Source organism: Berghia stephanieae, chromosome 3 (assembly GCF_034508935.2).
Source record: "Berghia stephanieae isolate SIO BIC M18660-M18661 chromosome 3, UCSD_Bste_1.3, whole genome shotgun sequence".
Classification (NCBI taxonomy): Eukaryota; Metazoa; Mollusca; class Gastropoda; order Nudibranchia; family Aeolidiidae; genus Berghia; species Berghia stephanieae.
This window is the reverse complement of record NC_088362.1, coordinates 41195494-41209862: the sequence shown is the minus strand read 5'-3', so window position 1 is coordinate 41209862 and position 14369 is coordinate 41195494. Positions and strand designations below refer to the sequence as shown.

The window sequence follows — 14369 nt, the reverse complement described above, 5'->3', positions numbered from 1 at the left end:
CCCTGGTTTATCAAGAACACGTCAATTTGTCAATTTACAGGTAGTATGTAGATCGGTAGGTATGAAATTAAAATTTAGGACACGCGTTTTCATTATTTCTAGAATTCGTTACAATACACGTCTAGGACCCAATTCAACGATCAACCTCACCCAATTTCAAAGTAGGTACATAAATTGAATTACCGCCCCTTTATTTATCACATATCCCGTAAAGTTTTTCTTTAGGGTCTATTTCAAAGAAAACCCCGAGGTTAACTCAAGCGTTAGCCTTAGTACTTATACTTGAGCACTTATATAGCGCAATATCCACTAAACGTACTCAAAGCCCTTTAAAAGGGGTTCAAGCCAACAGCAACACTTAACAAGTAAGACGAGACATGACATCTGTAAAGCGATGTCATAATATTTCTTTTCAATAGAGACAACGTCGTTAATGGTCAGGTACTAATTTTACACCGGAGTACGGTTGAGAGAATGTGAATGAAGAGCCTTTTCCAAGAACTCAACTTTGCGCCGCTTAGAGTGGAACTCGAACACAGGACCTCCCTGTACGAAGGCAAGTGTTATACCACAAAGCCGGACAGTGGCTTTAAATGATCAAAAGGGGCTAGATTTGTTTTGTTCTTTCAGAGAAAAGAAAAAGACACCAATCGAAAGAAACCGGTCAGGTGAAGTCGAAATATTTTTTTCTGACGTCCCTGTCCACGCAGAAGTAAGTGAGCAACTGGGTCTATTGCATCTGGCAGAAAATACTTTGCGATAGATTGCCGTCCTATCCAAAGGGTAGCAAGCAGTTGCTGCTTTCCGGTTAACGCTATAGTCACCGGGATAATCTCCAGCTCCATGAACCTTATGGCTCTGAAGGACTTCAATAACAAGGATTCATTGCAATGTTTTGGCTTTTATAGCAAAACACGGACCTTTTATAGCATAACACGGATCTTCCAAAAATGCCGATAAACTCCTAGAAACAAGTAGATGAGAAAGGACAAAAACAATACAAAACTTGTAAGGAGTTCTTTTTTTTTACTCATAATTTAGGAATGAATTTCAATAAAACAAAAAAAAATATAAAGAAAAGAAAACAAATCATATTCACAAACATGCAGCTGAGCCCATATACATATAGACAACTATACACACACATACACACACATACACACACCAACACACACACACAGACACACACACACACACACATACAAATTAACTTTTATAAAGACATGTACAAACAGTAAAAGATCAGATAACTATTCAGATCTTTTTCCACTTTAATATAGATAGGGTCGATTTAAAAAAAGAGGTGTTTTTTTTTTAATTGACCAATAAAAACAAACCGAAACACACACACCCGCATCGAAACAGGTACACATAAATTAATAAGCATACGCACATTTATAGCTATAATACGCATTAAAAAAATATACGCACACATAGATACAGGAACAAAAACTTTGAAACCCTACTCTCAGAAAGTAGAAAAATAAAATTTAAAAATGCGTACTTACCACAAACAACAATGACGATGATCGTCACACTAATCATTATCCCAACGAAAATAAAATAGTGAGTTTTGGCACGACTGTAAGCACGTATCCTGGCAGACCCGTTCTCCTCTGCAGAGCTACTGCTACCGCTGTGCGGAGTTATGGCCGCTTCCATCCCGACTTCCGCCAATTGACTTTTCCGGTTCCGCTATAAGAGTTAGTGACTTGCCACAACTTCGAATAATGATACGTGTTCATAGCGATTTGGTATCGATGGAGATCAGTGTCTATAATCATACGTGATGGTGATGTTGATGATGGCCTGATTTTGTTAGTATCGTAGACTATAATGACCTATTTAATTCGTGCTAATAATGCTATTTTATTATTGTTTTGCTCCGAAGAGAGACACGCTCTAACAAAATCGATGACAAGTTGATCAGCAGTCTGCACACACGTCCAAGAAATTGTAAGGCAGAGATGAAATTGTGGTCTGAAATTGGTTTAATACGTTTTTGATTGAATCACGCGATGTGTCTCTCGCTGTCCACGTTGCAGTGGGGGTTTCTAGTTTCGATTTCAAATCGAAGCAGTTGTCAGGTTGTCGATGTTGAGAGATGAAATCATTATTCATGGCGTGTTTTTTTCTTTCCTATTGCTGGAGTTGATATCAAAGTTTAGCAAGGACAACTCAAGTTAAAAATGTTGATTCTGAAATTGGAATTGAATGTTGTTAATTTATATGTAAGTCGTTAGTCCCAGGGACCAAATGGGTGGGGGAGGTGGGGGGGGGGTACAAACATAAATGTATTCTGTCGGTGATGATCTGATCTAAAAAAAAAGAAAATTTACAGACCATGAAGTTAATAGAATAATCAAAATTGTAAATCATTCGAATTTTCTTCCAGTTGAAGAAAATATATTCATTTCCTCAGAGAATCCAAATCAATAATTTATACTTTTATTAACTTTATGGTCTGTAATTTTTTTGGGTTTGTGGGGGGGGGGTATTGGGAGTTTTTTTGGACGGGGGGGGGGGTGTCTTGTTTGTTTTGTTTTGCTTATTGGGGTTTTTTGGGGGGTTTTCTTTGTTATTGTTTTGTTGGGATTTTTTTGTTTTGGGTTTTTGTGGGGTTTTTGTTTTGTTTTTTTTTGTTCAAAAAGTTGATCCCAACAAAAATGCCAGATAAACAGGCAAGAATCATTAAATAGCTTGTTAAAATCTCACCTTCATGAACTCATTTACTTGTCCAAAAGCACACATTGTTTTGATTAAATCGTAATCCCTCAAATATTCTCCATTACAACAATAATGTAAATAAATTCAACATAAATATTCAATCATCAAATATTGTAAACATATATCCAAGTCATATCATTTAAAAAGTAAAAAATAATGCGAAGTTGAGTCCTTGGAAAAAGTTGTTAACTCTCATCGCATTCATGTGTAAAAAGTGAACCTGACTGGTAACAGCGTTGATTCTGTCGAAATAATTTCATAATAGCGTCTAACAGGCAACCTTTATCATGCTACCAGTACAAGTTCAATGTTGCAGAAACAGCAGCTGTCGGCTTGAGATCCCAGGTAAAGCGCTTTGAGCGCAATGAGTGTATATTGCGCTATATACAGCCCAAGTTGTTATTCAATAAATAATCCACAAGTAAAGTCTTACATATCTATCAAAACAACACAGAGATAATATAAGTGAAAATATATTATTGATCTTATCTGCCACTCGGTATTGACACTTCCGTGTTATTAATGTGGTCTATTTCATAAAAAAAAAGTAAAGATATCTATCTACTGATAAAGACACGCCGGTATAAAAAAATCTCCACTGCAGTTTTCGTGGTTTAATCATTTGATTTACGATGACCTATCCAAAACACAGACAGTACACAGCTCAGGAGAAGGAAAAGTTAATATAATCCTTCTTATCTTTTGTTTCTGACACGACACTGTGTTGTGTTTGACTTAATGTCGAACTGTGATTCAGAAGTAAGTATACAAACAGCTCTAAACCAGGAGAAATATTACGCAATATAAAAGTATATTATGAAAGCAATCGTGTCGTTTAAGAGCTAACAGGCTTTAAAAACCGTTAAATTCTCTTTGTAACTTCCATGCATTGAAAAGTTGTGGAAGTTATAAAGCACCCGCATAAAAATGAACATAGCAGCTTGAAAATAAATACTTAATAAACTTTTGCCAAATTTTATCTCAACACGATGTATTGATAACAGTTTTCTCTATTTGTATTTGTTAACGGCTTAAGTAAGGATTCCATGTTATATCTTTGTTATCAGAATAGTCATCCGTAGTTCCACACGTGATTTTTTTTTGTAATTGGACTCTTAGTATCGCCATTTTTTTTTATTAACATCGAGGTGGTGGGTTCATTTACAAGGTTTTTACACTACCTGGCACCAAGAATTGGTTTCATGTATTAATCTACCGATTATTTTCTTTTTTTAAAATTAGAATAATAAATATTTCATAGCAACAATGTTTTGTCAAGCGCCACTAGACACGTTCGGTGGAGATTGACGCTCTAAAATTTTTTTTTAACTTTATATTATTGGCCAGGGATCCCTTGTAAAGCGCTTTGAGTGGATATTGCCCTATATAAAAGCTCAATTTTGTTTTCAATTTTTTAAATATTAGTTATTGATAAATAAATAAAATTCGCTTTATTCATCCCACAGGAAAAATTTGTCTTCATTGTCTATTCCAAGGGAAGACTGGAATAACCCAGGCGTCAGCCGCAGTGCAGCGCCGCACAGTGAGCAAAGGCGAGGTGACTTGCTCAAGGCCATACAGCGCAACGGCGAATGATCGAGCTCGGTACCTTTCGAGTACGAATCAAAGGCCGTACCGCTGAGCGATGCTGGCCCCAATCTTCGGAATAGATAGCCTGAATATTATCTGTATTGTATTTAGGTCTACTTCAAAACAAAAAGTTTCAACATTTTTGTTACCTTTTTTCTCATCTCCACAATCTAAAATTATTTTTTAAATTGAAATGTTTGAGAGAATTTGTGCTCTATTATAATACTTCTACTGTTTATCTGACCACCCTTTTAGATCTGTAATGAATTCAAGAGTTTTTGTTTTAACTGAATAAAGCAATTAAAGAGGTTTGTATCAAATTGCATTGACACTTGGAAATGTTGATCTATCAAATCCAAACACACACATACACGCACAAACGCACAAACACATACGAGCGCGCGCGCACACAAGACATGCATACATGCATACATGCATACATACATACATACATACATACATACATACATACATACATACATACATACATACATACATACATACATAAATACATACATACATACATACATACATACATACATACATAATTCAAAATTGTTTATTTCAGGAAATATACATGATAATGTAACAAGGGTAACATATTCATTGACATAATACCATTTCCTAAAATAATGTACAATGTATAGAGCTGGAGTATTAATTTGAACAGTGAAGTTTCAGACTCCGCCACAGAATGTCCCAGAGGTAATAATGATATCAGTGTTGATGACGATGATAATGATGATGATACATACATACATACATACATACATACATACATACATACATACATACATACATACATACATACATACATACATACATACATACATACATGCATGCATGCATAATTACATACATACTCAAAGACAAACACAAACACACACAACAAACACACATGTGCACACACCAAAATGATATATAAATTCAACGAAAGATAAACTCGAGCTCTTTATAGCAAATTATACAAATTATTGGTTATCATTTCTTAATTCAACACATTACCATTCCATAATGATGGTACATTAAGATAATGTGTAGTGACGTAATCTAATAAAATACATTTCTTTACTTTCAATTTTGGCCCGAAATCTTTTACGTCCTCTTAACTCACTCAACCCTAACACCGACTATATCCGTAGTTTACCCAGGTTACTTTTACCCCATGCCTATTTATTACATTTGTATGAGACAAATTATAGGCGTAGTATCTTTAATTCAGAAAAGTGAGTGGAGCAGGCACTTATGTTGATAACAACAAGAGATGAAGTGAGTAGGAAAGTGCCAGAAGACAATAGAGAATTAAAAAATGTTTCGCGGAGGGGATGGGGGTTTGAACCCGCGGGATCGTGGATAGCTCATGCGTAGAGTCACGCTCTCCCCGGCCAGGCGGAGTTGTCGTACCAGTAAGGTCGCGGGTTCAAACCCCCATCACCGCCGCGAAAAAAAATGTTATTCTCTATTGTCTTCTGGCACTTTTCTACTCACTTCATCTCTAGGCGTAGTATCAAAGCTAATGTTTTTAGTTTTTTCATGTTAATGATAGTTGAATAAAACTATCTATATGCACATGCTCATTTTTAATTTTAAAAATTTCCAGTTTTGAAAAGTAGAAAAAATCCCTAGGATTGAGTGAGTTAAGATTGATTACATCCCACCCTGGCAGGTCTGATACCCGTACGTAATTATGGGCTTGATACAGCATCGTTGTAATGGACTCTATCTAGCGTTGGTTTGAGAGTATTTCCATTACAACAACGGACCCATAAAAATATGGGTTGTCAGACAGACCTGCAAATAAGCACACGTCGTCCCACGCCCTCAAACAAATTGCCAGAACGTTTTAAACCAATCCGAGATTTCAATGAAGTGTCAGGATATAATTTTTTTTTTTAATTTTTTTTTTTTTTTTTACAAATTAGAGATTTAAAAATTCAATATCGAACGATTCTAAGAGTAAAATTTGTGTGACCAAAAAGAGGAAAATGTTTTTGGTAGACTAAAACGTCAATAAACATTGATTAATGTAATGCGCTAAGGTAATATTTTCACCTGTTTGCCCCCCCCCCCCTCTCCCCCATATCAACCGTACACATACACGAAACAAGACGAAATCTTTAAACCTCTAAATGTTTTTGTGCACATACACGAAACAAGACGAAATCTTTAAACCTCTAAATGTTTTTGTGCACATACACGAAACAAGACGAAATCTTTAAACCTCTAAATGTTTTTGTGCACATACACGAAACAAGACGAAATCTTTAAACCTCTAAATGTTTTTGTGCACATACACGAAACAAGACGAAATCTTTAAACCTCTAAATGTTTTTGTGCACATACACGAAACAAGACGAAATCTTTAAACCTCTAAATGTTTTTGTGCACGTACACGAAACAAGACGAAATCTTTAAACCTCTAAATGTTTTTGTGCACATACACGAAACAAGACGAAATCTTTAAACCTCTAAATGTTTTTGTGCACGTACACGAAACAAGACGAAATCTTTAAACCTCTAAATGTTTTTGTGCACATACACGAAACAAGACGAAATCTTTAAACCTCTAAATGTTTTTGTGACTTCGGATTTTGAAAGACTCCGTTCTACATTTTTAAAAACAATCTGATAACCGAACATTTAACATTGTTGCAACGGATAATTATTTGCTGTATTATTTGAGATGAGTATTTCCATTCCAAACGTTAAGTCCATAATAGTTGTCAGGCTTGTAAATAAGTACACACTTGGTCTATTCCCTGTGGTCCGACGCGTACTTTTTTGCAGGTCGGATAACCCAAATTGTTTTGGAATAATTGTTATGCTAGAATTCAAAGTTGTCTAAAACTGTCTGTGAATGATACAATGCAAGCTATATGAAATTCTGTAATTATAAACTATTGTATAAGGCATTTAAAGGATAATTCATGTATTAAGCCTTTAGTAAGATAAGATACGATAAGATAAGATAAGAATTAGCGCAATACCGTTAATTTAAGCCTTTCGACCATCAGACCTGCAAAATATGTGCACCTCGCCGTAGTCTTATCGGAAAAGCATCAACAGATTTCACTTTCAATCATATTATAATATAATTCGATGAAAGTGTGTTTTCCCAGATTTTTAACAAAATGTTAATGTAACGCTCGCACGGAAAATGACTAATTTAATCTATACATATATTAAACATTAAAGGACATGTAGTAAGAATCACTGCGCCAGAAGTGTAACAACAACAACAAAATCAACCAATATTTACGTAAGTCTCGTTTTTATGCCATGAATTTGATACCGAATAAGTTCTTCATTATCTATTTACTTCGTACCTACAGCAACTTTCTATATTGTTTTCAAACTTGCCGTTCACGTAGTGAGACATTCAGTGAAAAGTAAATGTATGTGAAATGTCCCCAAGACTAAAATAGTCGACCATTTTGATTAATACCAAAAAAAATAATTAAACAATGGCAACTTGTATAATAAAAAATATTACACCCCCCCCCCCCCCTTAAGATTTTCACGATTCAATTAATTGCTTATCTTGACACAACTTATCCTTTCACATGATTCGAGTTGCTATGACATGTCTGAAGAAAAATAATTTATGTATACTCTACATTTTCATCGAAATTTACATTTACATATAAATCTACATTTTATTTCCAATAAACTCACACAACAATATTAAACATTGAACAACAGTGATTTTATCTGTTAAAAAAAAAGAAAGAAAACAAAAAAAAATAAACTCCAAAATAAAAATGGCCACCCTAATCACCGGACTGGAATAAGATGGATTCCATTTAGAATTCTTTGACAGTAAAATTATCCTGACAACGCCTTTTACTGAGGAGACCCTGAAGGAAACAATTCAATAATGTTGGGAGCAGGACATTGATTTCAGTTTGGAGGAAATAGTGGATCTACTGACCATTAAGACCACTACATTATATGAGTGGAATTTACAAAACTTGTTTTATATTTGAATTGTGAAAATTTCGCATGTTTTGCTAGAACTTCGCTCACGCCTTTAATTTTAAGTTTAAAATGTGATGATTTGTAAATTCTGCTTGAAATTAGATTTATGTATTTATATGTGTGTGTACACTTTAGAAGATATACCCGTTTGAACAATGTATATATATATATATATATTATAAAAACAAAAACCATATAAATATATTTGAAATATATATATATTTATATATATATATATATATATAATTATGTGTGTGTGCTTGCGCGCGTGTGTGTGTGTGTGTGTGTGTGTGTGTACGTGTGTGCGTGTATGTGTGTGCAATGGCAATATATGGTTAACAATTTCGTATAAACATTTATCATGTAACAATTGATGCTTGAAGAAAGCCCGGACAATGGACTACAATGATAAGGTAGAATTTCAGATACAATTCATGACCAGGTGTGGATGTTTCGGATTATTTCTTTATCATCAGACAGAACGAAATAGGGACAGATGGAGAGGTTTCACAGAGAAACGCAAACTAAAATTTTGATGATAATCTCACATGCAGGTGTAGGCAATAAAGTTGAATATTTAATATACACGATTTCAATGATTGCTCTGATATTTTAAGTAATTGAGGTTATCTTACTCGTCGGTATTATAACTTGAAACCCCATTTTTGTAATATCAACAAAATAAGTGCTACTACCTATACATAGTAAACCAATACATACCTTCAAAAGAGATACACATTTTGCCAAAATGACATATTCCATATGTGTTTTTAAAAAATCTGAAATTATTTGAATCGTCAAAAACAAAAATGAAACAAAGATGAACTGTTTTCAATGAATATTGATCGACGTGTACTTATTTGCAGGTCAGATAACCCTATTATAATTATGGTCTCATTGTTGCAATGGAAATACTCTTAAACCAACGCAAATATCGTCCATTAAAACAATGTTTAATCAGGCCCATAATTTTGTTCGTGTTATCAGACCTGAAAATATGTGCACCTTGATCTAATCCATACACGGCAAGCGATATTAAACTTCCATGTACAAAACTTCACATATTACTTTAACTATTTGATTTAAAACTTGCAACTGTCGGAGAACCACATACGGTTGAACAACAATAAACGAAACTCGTTTAGTAAGTATTCCTTTTACAATGCTTCCCTTATACTCATATGCCGTAAGTAATAATTAACCTATACAATATTCTCACCGTTGTGTCAAAGACGGGAGGAAGGGGTGAGTAGATGAGAACTCACTGCCTAGCTCAACTTGTCTCGTCACCAGACCACGCACGTGTGGCGATGTATGAGACTGAGACGGTATGAGCAACAAGTTAAGCATTGAATATATCTGTCTATGAATGAATGTATATCATGAATATATTATAGATGCTTTAACCCTCTCCTTACCACCCATAGGAAAATCGTCACATTTATTACGATCCAGCCAACCTTTGTGTCATTCTATTTTGTGTTGTATCTAAATCATACTTGAACAAAAATGTTTGCTATAGTTAAAGTATATTAACACTGTGTTGAAGGGGTCGTTTAGCAAAAAAAAATATGCATCTAGTAGAAAGAACTAGATGACAGCTTTTGTGTTTGAGTGAAACAATTATATTTTTGTATAGGTTGGGTGTGAAGTTTTGGGGGAAATCCGGAAAATGGCCGGTAAATAGAGAGATAAAGCGTGAATAGTCAATACGTGATTTTAAAATTATGTATAGTTGTATGACTGTGTGAAATATATATGATCGAATGAGTGATAAAAGTGACGACTGTGAAATGATAGCAACAAACAAACAAAAACAGATGATTGGAAGAATGAATTGATAGATAATGGATGAACGGATGAGTGAATAGAAACTATATATTAATGGCAATGTGTCATTTTAGTTATGGAAATTATATTAAATAACATTGAGAGTGACAGTATGGCCTTTTAAACAACGAGTTCTTGGAACACACCCAAAATTGAATGAGTGTGTCATCAGTTAATTTGCGTTGCTTAAGAGAAAAGATTAGATATTATGATTATAACTTAACACTGTTGATTTCATTATTGTTGTTAGAATTATTATTATCATTATTATAATGTAGTTGTAGTTGTAGTTGTAGTTGCAGTAGTAGTAGTAGTAGTAGTAGTAGTAGTAGTAGTAGTAGTAGTAGTAGTAGTAGTAGTAGTAGTAGAAGTAGTAGTAGTAGTAGTAGTAGTAGTAGTAGTAGTAGAAGAAGAAGAAGTAGTAGTAGTAGTAGTAGTAGTAGTAGTAGTAGTAGTAGTAGTAGTAGTAGTAGTAGTAGTAGTAGTAGTAGTAATAGAAGTAGTAGTAGTTGTAGTAGTAGTAGTAGTAGTAGTAGTAATAGTAGTAGTAGTAGTAGAAGTAGTAGTAGTAGTAGTAGTAGTAGTAGTAGTAGTAGTAGTAGTACTACTACTAGTAGTAGTAGTAGTAGTAGTAGTAGTAGTAGTAGTAGTAGTAGTAGTAGTAGTAGTAGTAGTAGTGTTAGTAGTAGTAGTACAGTATTGGTAGTAGCAGTACCAACATTAATACTGATAATAACACTTCTACCATCATCACTGCCATTTCCATGAGCTATTCTGACGAAAATATATCATTCCAAAACATTCTGTATTTTTAATGGGCTGATGTCCCATTCTAATCTTAATGGATTAGTTTAAACGAAGTTTGTAATATTAATAATGATAATAAATATTTATGTCAACAATATGGAAATGTCAGTGGTTTACCTTGCACGAACAAATATAATAATTTAGCATATAGATGTGTGTATCTTATTATAACATAATCATCACAACATGCTTACTTCACAATGCACAGCAACATCATCTACGGATTAATAAAACAGGGAACATAATTATATAGTTAATGCATTGAAATTAACACCGACTGCATATCATACATACCAAGGAACTTTAATCAATCTGTCCATTATCTCCTCCTTCAATAAATTGAATACGACCCTATTATCTCTCATCGTATTCGTGTATACAGCATTTCGTTTTGTCTTGTTTTTGTTGTTGTTTTTTTGTTTGTTTGTTTTTTCCACTTAATTATTTTACTTAATAAAAGGCAGATGGTGTGAACTAGCCATCGGTGGTCTTATCAAAGAAGACAAATTCCATGACAAGTACGAATGACTTTGTTCGTATAGAATTCCTATGTGGTCCAGTAGTATGACACTCGCTTTCGGATCGGAAGGTCCTGGGTTCGAGCCTCACGCTCGGCGCATAGTTGAGTCATTGGAAAAGGCTCTTTACTCACATTCTCTCACAGTACTCAGGTGTAAAATGAGTACCTGGCGTCAACAGCGTTGTCTCTGTCCGAAAAATTGTAATATCGCCTAACAGGCGTCATGTCCCGTCCTTCATGTTTAGTGTTGCTATTGGCCAGGGACCCCCTGTAAAGCGCTTTGAGCACGTTTAGTGGATATTGCGCTATATAAAAGCTCAATTTAATTTAATTTAATTCCTAAGATTTGATATTATGGTAACCTTCGACTTGACAGAATATTAACAACACAACTATTAATTGCTTTAGGTGTTCATGTTTGTTTCGCGATGTTACATTATTATAATATGCCTCTAACTGATAATATACCTTTTTCTCTGATAATGCCCGCAAATAATGTTGCCTGATCATATTTTCATGTATAATTTTAAATATTAGATGAGTCTAGATTTGAAAGACCAATGCAATTTTCAAGAAACCATTGACCTACTCATATTAAAGCAATATTCATGTTCCTTTAAGATTTAGCCAGATTTTGACACTGTGGTACCTCTTTCCCATTGGATTAGTGTTATGCCAGTTTAATAGTTTTTATCTATCTAGAATCTATAATAGCATAAAAACAAAAAGCATGAAATATTAGTGACCAACTTTTTAATAAAAGGAGCTTTTTTATAAATATTTCAAGTATAATTTTGTTCATCTTCTACAACATTGTTTCGAGCATTCGCTTTCACTTCAACTTTCTGAGAACAGTGAATGCTTGAAACAATATTGTAGAAGTTGAACAAAATTATTCTTGAAATATTTTATCTATCTATCTATCTATCTATCTATCTATCTATCTATCTATCTATCTATCTATCTATCTATCTATCTATCTATCTATCTATCTATCTATCTAGCTATCTAGCTATATATATATATATATATATATATATATATATATATATGTCTATCTATTTATCTATCTTATTATATATCTATCTGTCTATTTGTCTATCTATCTAACTAGCTAGCTATAATATAATTATTATATATCCATCTGTCAGTTTAACATTCTCTCTCTCTCTCTCTCTCTCTCTCTCTCTCTCTCTCTCTCTCTCTCTCTCTCTCTCTCTCTCTCTCTCTCTCTCTCTCTTACCAGGCAGCATCTGGTTCCACTGGTCGGCGACCAAGCATTCCCCACACATTTATCTCCCAACACCTGTCCACCACATATTTTGTATGTTGTGAGGTTGTCCAGTTTTTTTCCCTATAAACGGCAATAATAATATTGTTCTTTGTATACCTGAACTATTGTTTGTTTGTTTTTTCTATTACAAAGCAGTACACTGACGAAAATCACGTTTTTAACCAGATCACTATCGTGCTCCAGAAAAACTCGTACTTAAAAATTTGACCAGAAAACTCCTCCTTCAAATATCGGTTGATTTAAACGACCCTCATCTTGGTAAAAATACTCAAACCTGGAACTTCGCGAAGAGTACGGCAGTTAACTGGTTAAATTTGATAATCGATTAATTAGGAGCAAAAAAAACCCCAAAATCAAGTTGGTGAGTCTTAAACTTTAAATATAATGTGAACGTTGTTACTTGACGCTCGGAAAAATAAATAAAAATAGTTAAATAGAATTGGGTAGAGAAGTCGTACGTCACACCTTCTATTCCGGTTCCAAAATCATTGGAAGTATGTATGCTACTAGTGCCTCCACTCCGAAGAGGCTATTAATGAATAGGTTTCATATTGAACGATAAAATGGCATAACTATTTTAGTAGCATGATGTATAGGTTGATTCTTAAGATTACGGGACGTGAAAGAGTTAGGATGGATGGTCTTTATTGACTACCAGCATATATTTAGACTAAAAAATAAGATGTTATAGGTAATGAGATTAGCGGAAGAGTAGCGTCCCTTGATTGGACGTCACCGGCGGAAAAGTTATTAGAGAGAGAACGTCATGTTGGTTGTGCGCATGCGTCTCTCGTCCTCGCTTCCGGTGAAAGCGCAATGAGACACTTCACTGAAAGCAAGGACGAGAGAGACGCATGCGCAAAACCATATAGACGTTCTCTCTGTAAGGTGACGTCCAATCAAGGGACGCTACTCTTCCGCTAATCTCATTCCTTATCACTCTGAAACCAGAAAATCAATGACATGAGGTATGTATCCAGTCCTCCGAAAGAGTGATTTTACACTTCCAATGAGATTGGAACTGATTTTAGACATCACACTTTTGTTTCCTATTCAGTTAACAATAGACAGATGATGCGGACGTTTCGGGTTTCTCCTTTGGCAACAACACAAGACGAATGAGAGATGAGAGGATGGCGTTGTTTATTCGCCTTAACGCATCATCTGTTCATCTCTCATTCGTGGTCTTTTGTTGACAAAGGATAAATCCAAAACGACCACATCATCGAAGTCTCTGCTGATTAAAATGAAGCTTCCATTCAATTTACTATTGTGAGTTAAACTCTTCTTAGAAGAAGTGTAAGGATTTGAGAATTTTTGACACGTTCAGGTGCGACTCAATCATTTTTGTATTTATAGTAAATGCTTTGTGCTAAAAATGAATTAAAAAGTGTTTTGTGTTTGTAAAGCAGTTTGGCAGCGAGAATTCGGTCATTGCGCACGTTATTCAGATTTCCCTTCCATGTTAGAGTTTTTTATTCTGTCTCGTCCTTCTTCATTTATGACCTCGATACAACTGATTCCCACATTATAAGTAGTCCTTCAGAGCCATTTTGCCCATGTAGTCGGAGTTTATCCCGGTTTGAATAGCGTGAAACGTCAATACCAATTGCTTGCTATCCT

General features: G+C 34.5%; 1 protein-coding gene across 2 annotated transcripts in view; it reads right to left on the bottom strand.

The window, feature by feature from the left end:
- Positions 1–11241, bottom strand: part of LOC144967739 (uncharacterized) — a 170074-nt gene extending 158833 nt beyond the window's left edge. The window contains exons 1-2 of one of the 2 annotated variants that reach the window (XM_078905322.1): positions 11127–11241; positions 1509–2198 (exon numbers count right to left, since the gene is read on the bottom strand). In XM_078905322.1, the coding sequence (XP_078761448.1) occupies positions 1509–1662 (154 nt within the window). In that variant the 5' untranslated portion in view covers positions 1663–2198; positions 11127–11241. Of the gene's footprint in view, positions 1–1508; positions 2199–9514; positions 9605–11126 lie in introns of those variants that run through there. The other variant, XM_078905321.1, reaches the window with a different exon arrangement.
- Positions 11242–14369: the final 3128 nt, after the last annotated feature.